At 40.4% G+C, this 16,975-nt stretch overlaps 1 protein-coding gene and 1 long non-coding RNA gene across 2 annotated transcripts; both read left to right on the top strand.

Annotated features, from left to right (window-relative positions):
* The first annotated feature begins 4,936 nt into the window (after positions 1 to 4,936).
* LOC110734554 lies at positions 4,937 to 8,047 on the top strand. The gene is made up of 2 exons (XR_002513867.1): positions 4,937 to 5,020; positions 6,363 to 8,047. It is a non-coding gene; the product is annotated as an uncharacterized LOC110734554 (long non-coding RNA).
* LOC110734552 (glutamic acid-rich protein-like) lies at positions 5,020 to 8,031 on the top strand. The gene is made up of 2 exons (XM_021914723.1): positions 5,020 to 7,006; positions 7,131 to 8,031. The coding sequence occupies exon 1, from the start codon at positions 5,108 to 5,110 to the stop codon at positions 5,756 to 5,758; it is 651 nt and encodes a 216-aa protein (XP_021770415.1). The 5' UTR covers positions 5,020 to 5,107; the 3' UTR covers positions 5,759 to 7,006; positions 7,131 to 8,031.
* Positions 8,048 to 16,975: the final 8,928 nt, after the last annotated feature.

Raw genomic sequence — 16,975 nt, forward strand, 5'->3', positions numbered from 1 at the left:
AATAATTAATTAAAAAATATACCAATTATTCACTAAATAAATTAACTAACAAAAATCAGATTTTCCACACTAGGAAAATCCAAAATTCATAGCTAACTAGTTAGGAATTTTTGGCCCTTTTGATTAAATAATAAAATATAATGTTGCTTAATTATATATATATATATATATATATATATATATATACATACATATATATTTTTTAAATAAAATATATGGATAATAATTAAGTTTTTAAAATGCTTTTAGCGCCAAAATTCAAATATCGGTTTGGCTCCAAGATTCAGATAGTAAAATAAATTACGAAAATACCCTTTTTTAGAAAATAATAATCAATCAATTAATTAGAAATATGTTTCAAAAATACGGGATATTACACTCTCTCCTCCCTTTATCATCGCCGCTGCCGGAGTAATTTCGACGGTGAAGGCGAAGCATCGATGGATGTTGCTGCTGCTGTTGGGGCTGAGACATGTGATGGTAATGGTGGTAATTTAAGTGGGAGAAATTGTTAGAGTTAGTGTTTGGGATTGGGGGTTTGGATTTTGGGGATTTTCCTTCGGTAGCGGGGATGACTAAGGGGAAGGGGAAAGGGGGGTCAGGGAAGCGCCAACACCGGGGGAGGGGAAGGGGGTCTAGGTGACGATTGGCGATCAGGGAGAAAGGGATTAGTTGGCTGTGAGTGGCTGTGTTGGTGGTTAAGTTTTTTTTTCTTTTTTATTTATTTATTTATTTATTGATTTTTTTTAACCAATCATACGCTGACACGTGTCTTGTAGCCTGTAATATTAAGTTGGATGATCGATTGAGAGTGTTATTGGCGGACGGGGTATAAAGTTCGGATTAATAAAAAATAATCCAAAGTTGGGATTAATATTGGCGGATGAGGCAAACTTGGGATTAATTACGATAATTTTTCCTTTTCTTTTTCTATTAAATTGATTTTAATTATTTTTTTTAAAAAAAAAAAAAAACCCAAAACCAGTGCCTTTTCTCCGTCACTAGGCACTCTGCCCAACCACCACCACTAACCCCCTTCTCTTAGCCGGAGCTAGCCCACCACCATCCCCATCCACCTAAACCCAGACCCGTGACCACCACCCCCACCCACCACACCCAAACCCGAAACCACAACCAAGACCACGACCCCACCTACTCAGACCTTGAAACCACTACATCTAGACCTGAAACACCTCCTCCTTCTCATCTCGTTCCCTTCCCTTCAATGCCTTATGTGGTGTCGCGGTGGCGCGTCGGGTCTACAGATAGGGTTTACGTGACTGCGGTTTCGATTCAGGGGGAGCGAGTGAAAGTGATTTCGACTTAGATGGTGTGACCGCGTGAGTAAGTATGGCGCGTGAGTAAGTGTGGTTTCAATTTAGGTGGGTTTTACCGTTGTGGTTAGAAGTCTGGGTTTGGGTGGGGTGGGATGGTAGTGGCTGAGGTGGTGTTGGTTCAGAATAATGTAGGGTTTCGGGGGGTCTACCATCAGTGCCATGGTGGCCAAACGGAAAGGGAGGAGGGGGCGCACAAACCAGAATGGAGAGGGGCTTGGATGGAGGGGACTTTATTTTAAAATTGTTTTTTTTTTTTTTAAATTAAAACTGATTTTTTTTAAAAAGGATTAATGTAAAAATTAAAATAAGAAATCCAAACTAATGATAATCTGACACGTGTCATGTTCAAGATTTTTTATTCTATTTTGAGCAGATGTTCCCCAAAGATCATATAATTTTGGGATAATTAAAAGGTCATTTTAATTTTAGAAGAACAGCCAAAGGTCGTATTATTCTTGACAAATTTTCCTAATTTTTTAGGTCGAAGCCAATATTTGGTTATTTTTAAAAAAAAAATCCAACATTTGGCTATTTTGGCTCTAAACATTGGAAGTTAGCCCAATATTTTTTTTTTATTTTTTATTTTTTGAGATGTCATATGGCGTGCTCTCGCACTTAGAAAAACCCATACTTTGGATTTATATTATCATATTTAGGAACTAATTGATATTTATATACAATCCTAAGGATTTTATATACATAAATCTGAATAATGTTTGGAGTCTTTGGCACCCCATAAACGGTGACATTATCAACACAAACCATTATCTCAGAAGGACTACAGTAACAAGGTTTAGTTACTAAAAAATATGAGGGGCATCTTAAGTCCTTGCACCCGCCAGAATAGGTTCTAAAATACCCACTAAAATACCCACTCGTATTTATGCAAGCCATCTTACAAGATAATAAGGGTAATCAATTATAAAGTGATGCTAGTTAATTGGTCCTGGAATAAGCACACACTTAGATCGGGAATGGATGGTGCCAAGAGTACACGGAGTAGGGTGGAAAGGGGTTTTAAGGGGCACGCTTCATTTGACTGGCTCAATCAGCGCAACATGTTATATTGAATGCTTGTTAGAAAGGGCTAAGGTGGGGTACCATACCACGTATGCGTTCTCTTCGTTTGAGCGGTTACAATTTACACAGACTCGTCATTTGTGATTCAATTGCTGAAGGAAATAGGGGTTATGGACATCAATATAATATGGACAATGGATTGTATTGGTCAGCAAAGCACTATTTTTTATTGGTGTTGTATTCGGAAGGTGCCCTAAGATATGGTCCATATGATGCATGACTTCGCTATGACGGCAAACAATAACTTATCATCTTTTAATATTATATTTTATAAACTAATGCTTAAGCTCATGTAAAAAAAATAAAAAATAAATAAATAAATAAATTAAAATTCATATACTCTTACCCTTGAAAAATATTGTTGGCACTTGAAATTTGAGCTCCTAGACAAACTTGTTAAAATAGTAAGGGAAGATTGTCTAGAACTACCCGCAAGATAGGGTCATTTGTGAACAATTACCCATTCTTTTTTTATTTGTTTACAACTATCCGCAAGTTTGAAAAAAGTTTGGGTAGCACTACCCATTAATGTTTTCCATCCAAAAACTGTTAGTGGGCCCCACATTGTACACGTGTCAATTGTTTATTGGATAAAAAAAATAGAAAATCCAACCCAACCCCACCCTCCTTCCCTGACCACCCCATCCCCACTGCCCACCGGCCACCGGAACCCAGCAACCCCATTCCCCTCTCCACTGGAAAACCCACAGCCCACAACACCAAACAACCACCATCACCACTAGCCTAAACTCCAATCACCACCAATTTTTGTGAAGAACACTAAAAAAGTTGAATTGGGGTTTTTTGTTTGGTGAAGCAATTCACAAAATTGTTTGCTTTAATTGATTATATGTTGAATTGTGAACATATTGGTAAAAATTTAATAAAATTTGGTGAAGAAATGATGTTCCTCAAGCTTTCATGCGTGAGCTTCAATGGAGCTTCAATGGCGTTTTTGTGCGTTTGGGAAGAGGAGGGGAAAGGGAAGGGGGCCGACATCGACAGAGAAATGGCGGCGAGAGAGAAGGGAGGTGGGGTTTCGGGGTGGTGGAGACTGGTGGCTGGGGTTCTGGGACCATATTAAGGTTTTGGGGTGTTTTTCAGTGGCTGTTCAGTGGCTGGGGTGTTTCAAGGATGGGTTAGGTGGGTTTTTCGGTGTCTCGATTGCTTTGAGGTCGGCTCCGGTGGGTTTTTCGGTGGCTGGGGGGTGCCGACGGTGGGGCTGTGTTAGGGTTTTGGGGCTGCCGGCGGCAGTTCATGGTTGCCGGTAGTGGGGCTGGGTTAGGGTTTAGGGTTTTTTTTTTCATTTTTTATCCAATAAAAAAATGACACGTGTACAATGTGGGACCCACTAACGGTTTTTTGGATGGAAAACGTTAATGGGTAGTGCTACCAAAACTTTTTCAAACATGCGGGTAGTTGTAAACAAATAAAAAAAATGGGTAGTTGTTCACAAATGGGCCTATCTTGCGGGTAGTTCTAGACAATTTTCCCAAATAGTAAGAATGGAGTTTACGACAGTTGCTCCATACCAAGTGTTGCCTCGCTTTAATGTTGTGTGTTGTTACTTGTTAGACCCTGTTTCGGGTGAGCTCCGACAACTTGAATTTTGAGATCCGTAAAGGTTTATCGGCCAATTAAGCACCTGCACAGTCAGCACAAATTAGCTAATCCGGGGGGTTCTCCGGGGATAACCGCTCCAATGCTAAAGTTAGCAATTTGAGGAAAGAAATAAGAATAAAGATGAAAGAGTGTTTAAAGATAGAGAGAGAGAGAGAGAGTTAGAGAGATCAAGATCGTACCTTAATAATCAATTATGCTTGGGTATTTATAGGAAGACAAGCAAGCTGGTACCACCTATCAACATAGGTGGCTAGTTGACTTCGTAGGCAACAGGTGCCTACATGGCCATAAGCAGCTTTCCACGTGGCCATGATTAAGGCCGATATGGAGAGTAAGCCGATATGCGTGATAACGGATAGCTAACAGCATAACATATTTTAGTGTACAAATCCTAACGGCGTCGACAGTATCCCGTACAACTAGTTCCCCAAGTGAGGACGTCTGTGTAACTGACGCTCTCGCTTGTCACATGTGCCAAAGTGAATCGTGCCGACAACAAGTGGAGTAATTGAAAAAATCTTCGATTTGCCCTCGAAGTGAGCAAAGTCAGGATAATAACTTGCTCAATTTAAACATTAGGCCGAAATTGAAAATTCTTTGAAAGTAAAATGAGATTTAGGGAGATGACATAAAAAATTGGGTAGGAAAGTATTTGAAGTAGTGGGGCACGTGTCAAACATCTAAAATGGGTTGGTGAAAAGGCACTTTTTCCCAGCCGTTGGATTGCACGCAACTAATTTCATATCAATCGCCACTGTACATTGGAGTATAAATACCCAAAAATGTGCAATTCTACAATTTCAACTCCCAAAAAAAAATTCGAAAAAAATTCTTCAGTGTTTCTTGCGATTTGCGAATTTAAATTTCGATCATGGAACCAAGTTACTCAAGCATTTCAAGCATTTCGAAAATCAAGTGTCCATCGGAATATCATTAGCGGCTTTATTATGTCATTTTACGAAGAAACGAGACTGCAAGAGGTAAAGAACCCTAACTTTCGTTTCCGTTTTTGGTTGATACTTGTTCTTTACAGTAAATTTTAGCAGTATTTTACTTTAAATATAACAATGTCTGGATCTGGAAAGCACTCGGATATGGGTAAAGCCGATGAGGCTGACCCTTTTACACCCCTGTCCTCAGCGCAAGAACGGGAAGCTTATTATTGGCATAAATTTCTTGTCGGCGTAGAGAAGATTTTACACCCTAATAACCCTAATATTTTAGAAGACGTAGAGATTGTGGATACTGAGCCTCTAAGTATCCGTTATCATTTATGGAGCATTTCGGAATTTCTTGATCAGTATGATACAAATATCGGCAAAATAGGTATTAAAAGTACCAGAATGCCGAGAACGAAGTGCACTAGCTATCAGCCTCAGGAGGCTGAAGAAGTCAGTCGGCGCCCTAGCAAAGAACCAATGTTAAAGCTAGAACCGCCGACATCGGATGTCAGGGATGAGGACATGCTGTCTGTCGAAAGAAGTGTTGAGGGTTCGGAGGAGGATGAAGAGAAAAATGTTAGTACTGTGCGAAAAGGTGATGAGGACAGTGAAGAAGATGAAGATAAAGAGGAAGAGGGTGATGAAGAAGAGACGGATCAGGAGATAATCGAAGATATTAATGCCGGTCAGCAGATTCTCCAAGAGGAGAGATTAGATGAGGGCTTTAATTCAGAGGATGATGATGCTGGCAACCACTTCAACTTTCTGGGGATTTAAAAGTAATGAAAACAGTGGTAGATAAAGCATGGATCAAAGTTGCGACTAAGAAGAACTACTGCAGTGTGAGTAAACAGTTTTTCAAGCTTCCTGACGGTTATGAATTGACCTTACCTAAGAGGGTAATACCGTTTTCGATTGTCCAAAGGGGCATATAGCAGTATATGCGAAGCACTTTGAATTTGGGTTGCGTTTTCCTCTGCATCATTTCATAGAAAAGATATTTAAGGCATGGATGTATGTATTGCTCAGTTAACATCGACAACAATTCGAAACATTGTGTCGCTGGTATGGGTTATGTTATTCATGGATTTCCCGTTAACCCTTAATTTGGTCCATAAGCTACATTAGATCAAAAAGAACAATTAATCACCAGGCTGGTGGTCTTTGTATACAGCCTCTGGTAAGATTACGGTGTGGCCGAAATTAACCAATTGTAAAAAATGACAAAACTAATTTTATTTTCTAAAAGTGCCAGATGATTTCAATCTGCGAAGAACTTTCTACCCTCCCCATAGCAGATTTGATTCTGTTAGAGATATGAAGTTAGGCAAGCTTGAATTTAAAGCTTTTCATTTTTTCGATTGTCTGTATGTAAATGAAGGTAAAAAGATTAAAGTTGTTCCAAGCGTGATATGGCATCCATTTAAAATAGAACAAGGCCAAATGTCCTTCCTCTCAGAAAGGGTGGTGGTACCAGCACCGGCTCCAAAAGGCCCAGTGGTGGAGCCAGCTTGGATCAGTCTAAAAAATAAAAACCATCCCGGCTCAAGACCAACAAGCCGGCAGCCGAAAGACGTCCCAACTGACATGAAGGACAACGTGGATTTGGAGGATGATAACGGCAACAGACCAAAGAAAACGGTGGGCATCACTGCCCCAAGGCAACCAGTCGACGGCTTCGATAAGGCCACATCACAGAATAAGGATGCAACCTTTCTCTACAGTTTGCTCTGGTTCTAGCAGCCTCAATGCCCTTATACCTGTGTTGACGGATGATTTTATTGAGATTCCCCATGTCAAAATTCTCAAGGAGGTGATGGAGGAATTTCTTGTTCCTGTCGGTACTGTTGGTGAACCACGGCATCCTCGAATTAATGTGAATAGGGGGAATTTGTCATTACGGATGACCTATCCACTAGAGGTAGCATGGGATGGAGGGTGCTAAAAGATTTGGCCACTCTTGCCGATAGGCCTGTCAGCCGGCTCGCTGCTCCTTATGGTCAAATGATGAATAACCTACTTAGGGTAAGTTATCCTCCTTAATGCTTCATGTATTGTGATTTGTATCTGATAATCAAATATTATATTTATGTCTTGTTTTATCTCTTGCAATTTTGTGTCAATGCACAAATTGTCAACTCGGCTGTAGAGGTTGTCCACATGTACAAATATTATCAGAGGTATGCGGACAAAGCCGAGAGTATTGTGAAGAAGGCTAAAGACGAGTGCAAAGCGGCCGCCCTTGAGGTTTCGAACTGTAAAGTCAAGATAAGGTTTCTTGAGAACCAGCTGACTAGCCTAGAGGAGTCAAAAAAGAAGTTGGAAAATCAAGACAAGCTGAAAGCCCAAATAGCTGATTTGGAGAAAAGCTTGAAAATCGAGAGGGCAAAGAAAGAGGAAGCGAAGAAAAAGTTTGAGTAAGCTCGTCTTGAGAAGCCTTCTATCAGGCGTCAAGCTGTCAACCGGTTCTTGAGGTCTGATTTATACTGGGACAAGCTGGTTAACCGTTATACCGGTGGGTGGGTAGCAGCACATCGTTGCGTGTGTATAACCGAGGGTTGGGAGGAGACGAGATGTCAGTCAATCGAGGATGCTTACGGTAATGACAAACATCACTCTCCCACCAGCTATGAAGAAGGATATTTTGCCGATCCCCCCAGCATTGAAACAATGACAAATGTTGATCCACGTGATATGCCGGATGAAAAGTTTGATGACGCCATTCTTGCCAGCCTTGTAGGTGAGAAAGGGCCAGAGAAAGAGTCCAAGAAGAAAAAAGGTTTAAGGGTTAGGCAGTCATCACCAAGCTCATCATATGGATCCTCATTTTCTTGCAACCATTGTTAAGCTGAATGAATTTTATTTGTGTTTTTGTCAGTTCTAAAACTCTCAATTGTTATGAACAAACTAATCGTCTGTTTGTCTATTTTAGCCGGTCTGATCCTTGTACTTTTTTGGGTGATGGCTGTTGGTTTTCTTTGTTTTAAAGTATGTTTGAATACTCTTTAAGTTTTAACTCTTGCTATGTATACATGATGCTTTCAGATCAATGATTTATCCCTTTTACTCATCAGTATGTTACTTGCATAGCGTACCTTTAAACTCATCAGTATGTGCTTTAAGCTAGGTCTTCAGTGCTAGTGTGCGCTTCGGTATTCCGAATAGTTTTATTTAAAACTTATTCGAATACCTTTCGCAACATTAACTATCAGCCACTATAACATGCCCATCTTATTGGCCTAGGTTATAGCATGATTTCACCAGTATGATACTTGCAACCTTTTCAGGCCGAGCAAAGATAGTGGATCAGACCATCATTTAAACTCGCTTGTAGGTGCTAACAGGGTAAAGTCGTATCTCCTAATCAAAAGAATTACCTAAGTCCTCTAACTAAAGCAGATAGGGAAGTAGGGTCGAATCCACAGGGAAACAAGTCTTTCTATTCCTAATTAATTATTATAATCTAAATTATCAAAGAGCAAAAAGGGTTTATATGAATTAATCTAAGGGTAAAATCAATAATAAAAACCCTAGGGTCGCAGGTTACCAATAATTAATACTCCGGGATAAAACATAACAATCAACAATTAATATTGCACATATAACATGATTAACAGGCTCTCGCAATTTATTAATCAACATAGATCTAACAAGCTCTCGCAATTTACTAGCTCTAAGTTCCTATTGAAAATAGCCTTTAATACCAAATTAACATATGTTCGATTCATCAATTCAATATTGTTATACTTTTACAATCAAATCACATCTGCTCGATTCATAATCCAATTGTAAAGAATTAAAACGATTTAATAAGAAATTATCATGCAATATCAAAAATCAACCAAAACAATTCATCCCTTCATATTAATTATGGATCCCCCAAGAACCTAGAATTAAACTACTCACGCATAATTGAATCTAAACTAATCAAAGCATATATGGAAGGCATGATTAAAATCAAAACACAAATTAACAAAGCAATTAAAATCAAAGCAATAAATAAAGCAATAAAAGACGCGAGAAATAATACCGAATGAAGGAAATATGAAATTGCACTAAAAAGGGAAAACTTGAGTTCAACAATAATCTCCAACTAAAATCTCTCTAAAAGTTATAAGCATGAAAGAAATAATAATGGAAAACGTCCCTAATAAAGCTTACAAAAAGAACTTAAATACTAAGCCTAAAATTAGCCAAAACGACGAACCCTAAGACTCCCAGGAAAAACACGCGCCCGATCGGGCCCGCCTTTTTTCTTCTAACCGCCTTTTTGGGCATCCGCCCTATCGGGCCATAGGTCGCCCGATCGGGCTCGGTCTTTTTCTTGGTCGAGTTTTCTTTCTTCTTTTCCTTTGGGCTCCAATTGCTTGTGGCCCAAATTCTTCTTCTTCTTAGGTCCATTGATTGGACCAATTCCACGGACCAAGCCCTTAATCACCGATATGATCGATCTTGGGCTACGATCAACGGTCATGAATGTGACAAAAGCTTTGATATCTCATAGTGGCCGGAAAACCGTAGAAATTATCGACAAATCCGGGAAATTGCTACAAAACAAATGCCAACTCTACAAAACACTCGAAACCACACATTAGTACTAAAGGTATCCCCGAAGAGCTCAAATATGCATAAAAATGATCGTGGGACGGGGGATAAAATAGCATATAAAATACATATATCAAACTCCCCTAAGCCAAACCCTTGCTTGTCCCTAAGAAAGGCAATGAATAAAACAAATCATAACTTCACCCCAAATCAAATTCAAAATCCATAATACAACTCAAAGCCCATCCAACAAACATGCGTCAAAATCAATCACTCAAACCCATCTGATTACCAATCTTCCCTAACAATTGTCAAACAGAGAAAACCACAAGAGCATATAAAATTCAAGACTAGTGCTCACACACTCAACCTAGTAATCGACTCGGAATATGTCAAATCATTCTTTGCATTGATAAACAACTAATTTCACATTCATACAACTCTATGCACAAAGGTTGGAAGGTCTTCAAAGTTTGTAATGTAAGGCTAGGGTAAAGGGTAGGAAATATTTGGGAAAATGTGAGAGTAAAGCCATGCTTAAGGGAGCCAAATACTAATAAAACCAAGGCCAAAAATAAATGATGACTATAACTCAACACTACAATAAATTCACCAAACAACCAATCCAATAATATCACATATTTTCCAACACTTACAACTTCACTCAAATAAATATGATAATATAGAACTTGAGTGAATAAACAAACTTTGATTTCTTTTCTTTTTTTTTTTCCAACTTGAATATTTTATCCTTGAAACTTATTTTTTTTTCTTTCTTTTCTTTTCAGCAACCTTCATTAGAACACTTTGAACATTTCTTTTCCTTTTGCTCTTATTTTTTCTTTTTATTTCACATTGGAATTTTTTCAACTTTTGAACATCTTTTCAATTTTTCAATCACAAAATCAAAAGAACAAATTACTCCTCTTATTCACCCACATTGTGCAAATTATGAGCACACTACAACTCCCTCACCTCATTAACTAATAGCTCCCCCAAGCCAAGCTTGAGACTAGTAACCAATGGGGCAAAATAGGCTTGTAATGTGGCTAAATAAACAATGAAAAGTCAAGGCAACAACATGGGCAGCAAGAAGGGAACAAATGTATCTAATATCGTCTGAAGGCCACCCAATAGAACAAATTCCTTCATCTTCCTCATTGTGCATAATAATGAATCATATAAACATTCCTCATAGTTAAAAACCAATACTCAACTTCATTGATATATCAAGAACTAACACACATTCCTTACCAAATCAACTAGTCAAGCATTATATTCACAAGTAGTTTTGAAAAATTGACGCATGTTAAAATTTCAAGGCAACCAAACATCAAATCATGACCAACTAATCCACAATGTTCATCATCAATAACCAAGAGTCAAAACAATTTTCATCAAGGGGCGCAGGGAAGCATGATTCATCTTTTTATTGGAACGTATTTTTGCAATTTTTTTTTTTTTGAAATCATTAAATCTAACCTAAGAAAATAATAAAATGGAGAAAAGAGAAAGAATACCATAAAATAGAGAAGTGATAAAGAATACCATAAAATAAAGAAGAGAGAAAGAATACCATATATACAAAATCATCTCCCCCCAATCAAGCCATGTCCTCGTTGAATTGGGAGTGTAGCTACGAAAAGCTACTCCTCATCATCATCCTCATCCATCCTAGCATAGCCACTACCACCTCCATGGCTAGAACCGGCACCTCCTTCACCCAAACTACCTAAAAAATAGTTAGGATCCACATTCCCACCTATCCCACCAAAAGGAACATCAGCCCCATAACCATGGACGGAAGAATAGTCCACATAAGTACCATAAGCACCAGGGGTAGTGTATCCTCCTTGAGGATATTGAAACCAATCGGGGACCATAGCCTCGGGGGGAATAGCCCCTCGACATGCATATCATCATACATGGGGTATAAACCCCTCTTTAGGTTTCGCTCAACATAGCCAGCCCTCCTATCAAGAGACCCCACCCTAGTGTTAAGGGATTGGACCATTCCCTCTACCCTTCCTTTCCCCATCTCGATTCTATCAAGTTGGCTCCTAAAAGCCGAAAATTCATAAGGTGCATTAGGATCTATGTTATAGTCATGAGAAGAGGAGGGGATGTCTTTCATGTAAGGTTGGGGTAAAATGAGGTTGTGGTTGAGGTTGGAATTGTGGTGGAGGTTAAGGAGCTTCTTGAGCTTCTCCATCATTGCCTAGTACAAAAGTGTAGGTGGTCTTACCCCTATCAAACTTAGTCAAAGTAGGATTAGGCAATTTGAAAGCTTGCTCTCTCCTTCCTGATTCTCTATGGATCACCCACCAAACCTCATTTGGCCGACTCACGCTATGGGTAGGTTGAAGCCAATTAAGGCTTCCCAAGTAGCTAAGGTCCATCAAGGTAGGCGCGTTTACCTTCCTATGGTCATTAGGCTCAAAACCCATTAATTTAACCGCAATGTGTGTTACTAACCCACCAAAATAGATAGGGGTTCTCGCCCTCAAGGTCTCAGAGGCCTTAGCACTACGTTGGGAGTGTTGTGCCATCTTTAGTGGGATGTTTATCTTCCCACCCTCGGAAAACAAGTAAGAGGCTAACAGCTCTAATTCGTCCCCCCTAACGTTGGCTGGTTCATGCCTCCCAAAAATTGTAAGGCCCACAAATCTTTGCCAAAACTTTGGCACGGGGTGGTGACTGATGGTGCCCTTGGAATGTTGGAGGCTATCTAAAACCTCTCACGTGAGGGCTAAGTAAACCTCACCACAAAAATCTCTAGGCGGATTGGATGGTCTATCGGATTTTAATTCAAAAAAAATTCCAAAATCCTTCAAGGATAATCTCACATCATTATTAAGCAAGCGAAATTAAACATGATACACATTTGGGTTCGATTTTATTAAGCTAAAAGTAGAGATGAATTCCACTGTTAGATAATCATAAGTGTCTCTATGCATATTGAAGAAACTAGACATGTCAATTCCTATGAACAATTTTTCTACTTGTTTATCAATGCCCAAAGTAATCAATGTAGGATGATGCACAAAACGAGTAGCAATTACCTGCCGTTGAATAAGATTGAGCATCCTCCCCCTTTGTTCTTGGCTAGTGACCATCACCTCCTTCTATCCTGGAATTTGAAGTTCAGGGTCGACCATTGGTGTTGGTTGTTGCCTTGATTGTTCTCCTCTTTGTCCCCTTGATCTCTTGGAAGCCATTTGGGTGATGTTTTTTGAAGAACTTGAGATTTTCTCTCTCTAGGGTTTCTTAAGAGTATGAGAAAACAAAGAGAAATTGGGTTTGAAATATAGAGGAAGGTGAGAGAATCAAGAATATGGTAAAAAATTTGAGTTTTGATGAGAAATTGGAGAAGATCTTAATTGGAAGATGGAGCTGAAGGTTTGAAAATGGAGTTAAGAGAGAGAAAGTGAAGGTGAAAGAGATGAAAGAAAGAAGAAGGTGAAAGAAATAGAAGGAGAAAAGAAAAAGAAGAAGGGTCGAGCAAAAGACGTGCCCGATCGGGCACGAATCCGGCCTTTGGTTTCGTCTCGATGGCTAGCCCGATCAGGTGAGCTTTGCCCGGGAAATCTTTTGAGTTAGCTCGAATTCTCCAAAATGTGCCCGATTGGGCGAGCTTTCTTCAATTGCTTACGCGCCTGATCGGGCAAATGTGCAGCTCAATCTTCGTTGAGTTACGCGCTCGGTCGGGCAGCTTTGCCCGATCGGGCTAGAAAAAGCCTTTTTCAGCCTTGCTTACGCGCTCGATCGGGCTTGATCTGCCCGATCGGGCCACTGCCTAATTCGGAACATGCTTTTCTTCAACTTTTCTCTTTTAAGTCTCCTTACTTGATGGCTCAAAACCTGCACAACTCACTTCACATATGTAAAATTTGCACTATCCTCACCCCTCTAAAAATAAAGAAAATAAAAACTAGTCCAAAAAGCATAAAATACGGGTTGCCTCCCGCAAAGCACTGGTTTATGAAGGTCTCGCATGACCTTTGTGCCTTAGCTCTAAGATGAGAGTGGAGTTAGGTGGATTTCCTCCACCACTCCAACGGTAGCTTCTTCATGGTACACCTTTAATATTTGACCATTGACCTTGAATTCTTCACCTTTTTTGTTTACTAGCTCAACCAAACCAAACTTATTCACCTTAGTGACAGTAAAGGGACCTGACCACCTAGACTTTAAGTTTCCTGGGAAAAGCTTTAGTCCAGAGTTAAAGAGTAGAATCTTGTCTCCCGGTGCGAACTCTCTTGGTAGGATTTTCTTGTCATGCCACTTCTTAGTTTTCTCCTTGTAAATTCGCGCAATGTCATATGCTGACGTCTAAACTCATCCAACTCATTGTGTTGGAGAAGTCTTTTCTCTCCCGCAACTTTAAAATCCATATTAAGCTCCTTGATTGACCAAAAACCTTTGTACTCCAATTCTACGGGAAGATGACATGCCTTACCGTACACTAGTCTATAAGGAGAGGTACCAATTGGTGTTTTGAATGCGGTCCGATATGCCCAAAGTGTATCATCTAGCTTCATATTCCAATCCTTCCTTGACTTAGCTACCACTTTCTCTAGATACGACTTTATTTCTCGATTGGAGACCTCAACTTGACCACCTGTTTGAGAATGATAACTAAGTCCGGTCCTATGGTAGACTCCATAATTCTTTAAAAGGTTGTCCAATTGTCTTTCATGGAAGTGAAAACCTCCATCACTAATGATAGCTCGTGGGACACCAAACTTTGGAAATATGGTCTTCTTGAAAAGCTTCATGACCACCTTGGCATCATTTGTTGGTGAAGAATGTTGGGATTCATAGTGTCCGACACTACACGGAAGAGAAATCTGCCCAAGACTCGCCCACTAATTAAAGAAACTAAACATGCAATCACATAATTAATAACATAAGAGAGAGAAGGAGAAAAGCCATTCTTACCCTCGACGAGTGCTTCGCTCGTTACACGAGCTCTTACTTGAAAGCTTAACCTCGCAAGCGCGAAGGCCTACGACAGCTCGCACCCTCGACCCGACCCAAGCGATCTTAATCCCAAAGATTAGTCGGGACTTGACCAAATAAAACTAGAGTATTACAAACTTAAAGGTTAACTCACTAATGATGAGATGCCTTATTGAGTTCAACTCAAGTGATTTTTCCCAAACCCAAAACTTGGGTATTTATAGGGAAAGGAGACTCGATTTCTCTTCTCCCATCAATATGGGAGATTTGCATTTTTCCTCAATTTTATTTTAATCAAAAAACAAAATAAAATGCAAGACAATAAACAAGCTCCAAGTATCACGTGGAGGGAGAAGGTTGGTGAGGACCACCAAGGGGGGACCAAAACACCTTGCTCCCCAAGCCAATCACCAAGCAAATGGTCCCCTCCCTTGACCGGGTTGACCACGCCACTTGGCTGGCTGACAATTTGCCTTGACTACCAAGGCTGCCAGCTGGCGCCTAGCACCAAGGCTGGGCTGCCCAGCCAGGCAGCACACAGCAAGCCAGCACATAGCCAGCCAGCACTCGCATGCGCTGCTGCGATGCTGTTGCTTGGTGCTGCTACGCTAGCACGCACAACCCAGTACGCATAGCACGCTGCAGCGATGCTCGTGCTAGCGAGGCCTAGCAAGCACTTGCGATGCTGCGGGCTGTGCAGTGCGATGCCCAGCATGCTGCGATGGCTTGCGGCTGGGTGCGTGGCCCAGCACACTAGCATGCTAGCATGCCCTAAGTGCTAGCATGCTTGCGGCAAGCTGCACCAGCCATGCTAGCATGCTTGGCCTAGCATGCAATGCATGTTGGGCTTGCGGCATGCTTTGCGATGTGCTTGGTAGCTTAGGCTAGCCTAGCACTCGCATGGCTAGGCCAAGGCAAGGCTACGGCCCAGCTCAAACTTATCACTTGCTTGATTTCCCGTCTCGTCGAATTCTAAACTCGATTCGACTTGTGACACTCTTAGCTCGACATTCGACGTCTTTGTTCGTAATACTCTGATGACTCATTTAATCCTTCTGATTGATTTGTCGTCTCGGATCAGTTATTTGATTTAGGTGCGACCCAAAGGGTTCAGTCAAGATTAAGCTGTAATATTAATTACTCATTAATATTACTAATCGGAAGCGGCCTCCACCTAGGCATTCCGATCACTTGACCTCATTGAAAAATTAGCTTTCTAATAATTTCGAACCCTCTATCGAAGTAAAACACTTGTTGGAAGGACACCATTCCTTTCAAAGCAATGGCCTCGACCCATTTAGACACATAATCAACGGCCACGAGTATGTAACAATTCCCATTGGAAGACGGAAATGGCCCCATATAGTTAATACCCCAAACATTAAAACTTTCAACATCGAGAATCCCAGTTTGGGGCATATCGTGCCTCCTCGAAATATTGCTGGTCCTCTGGCAAGAGTCTCAAGACATGATGAATAACCGTGCATCCTTGAACATAGTAGGCCAAAAGAAACCTGACTTATTAAGCTTGGCTACGGTTTTAGAAGGGCCATGGTGCCCACCATATGGAGAGTTGTGGCAACGTTGAAGGATGCCATTCACTTCCCATTTGGGGACACACCTGCGAAATAGTCCATCTACACGCTCACGAAATAAAAAAGGATCATCCCAAAAATAATATTTAACTTCATGGAGAAACCTTTTCTTTTGTTGATAGGACATATCAGGAGGTAGTATACCGCCCACCAAATAATTGTCATAATCGGCATACCAAGGTCCTTGTGACACAACTGCAAGAAGATTATCGTCAGGAAGGGAATCATCAATAGGTGTAGAGTCCTTACCTCCATCATACCTGATCCTAGACAAGTGGTCTACAACTACATTCTCTGCTCCCTTTTTGTCTCTAATTTCAATGTCAAAGTCTTGGAGTGAGAGCACCCAACGAAGAAGTCTAGGCTTGGTCTCTGCCTCGGCAATGAGATACTTCAATGCTGCATGGTCAGTAAAAACAATAATTTTGGAACCAACCGAGTATGATCTAAATTTCTCTAAGGCATAAATCATAGAAAGAAACTCCTTCTCTATGGTGGCATAGTTGACTTGAGTCTCATCTAAAGTTTTACTCGCATAACAAATAGCGTGCAAAACTTTGTTCTTCCTTTGGCCTAGCATGGCGCCTACTGCATAGTCACTAGTGTCGCACATGATCTTGAATGGAAGGTTCCAATCGGGAGCACATATGATAGGAGCCGAAATTAAGGCTTGCCTGATCCTGTTAAAAGACTCAAGACACTTGTTAGTAAAATCAAATGGAGCATCCTTAAGTAGAAGTTGGGTTAGTGGTTTAGCAATTTTAGAAAAATCCTTGATGAAACGGTGATAAAACCTCGCATGACTAAGGAAACTCCTTACCCCTTTAACATTCACTGGTGGGGGTAATTGCTCAATCACTTCAACCTTTGCTTTGTCTACCTGCATACCTTG

The sequence above is a fragment of the Chenopodium quinoa genome, unplaced genomic scaffold, assembly GCF_001683475.1.
Source record: "Chenopodium quinoa cultivar QQ74 unplaced genomic scaffold, ASM168347v1, whole genome shotgun sequence".
Taxonomy (NCBI): Eukaryota; Viridiplantae; Streptophyta; class Magnoliopsida; order Caryophyllales; family Amaranthaceae; genus Chenopodium; species Chenopodium quinoa.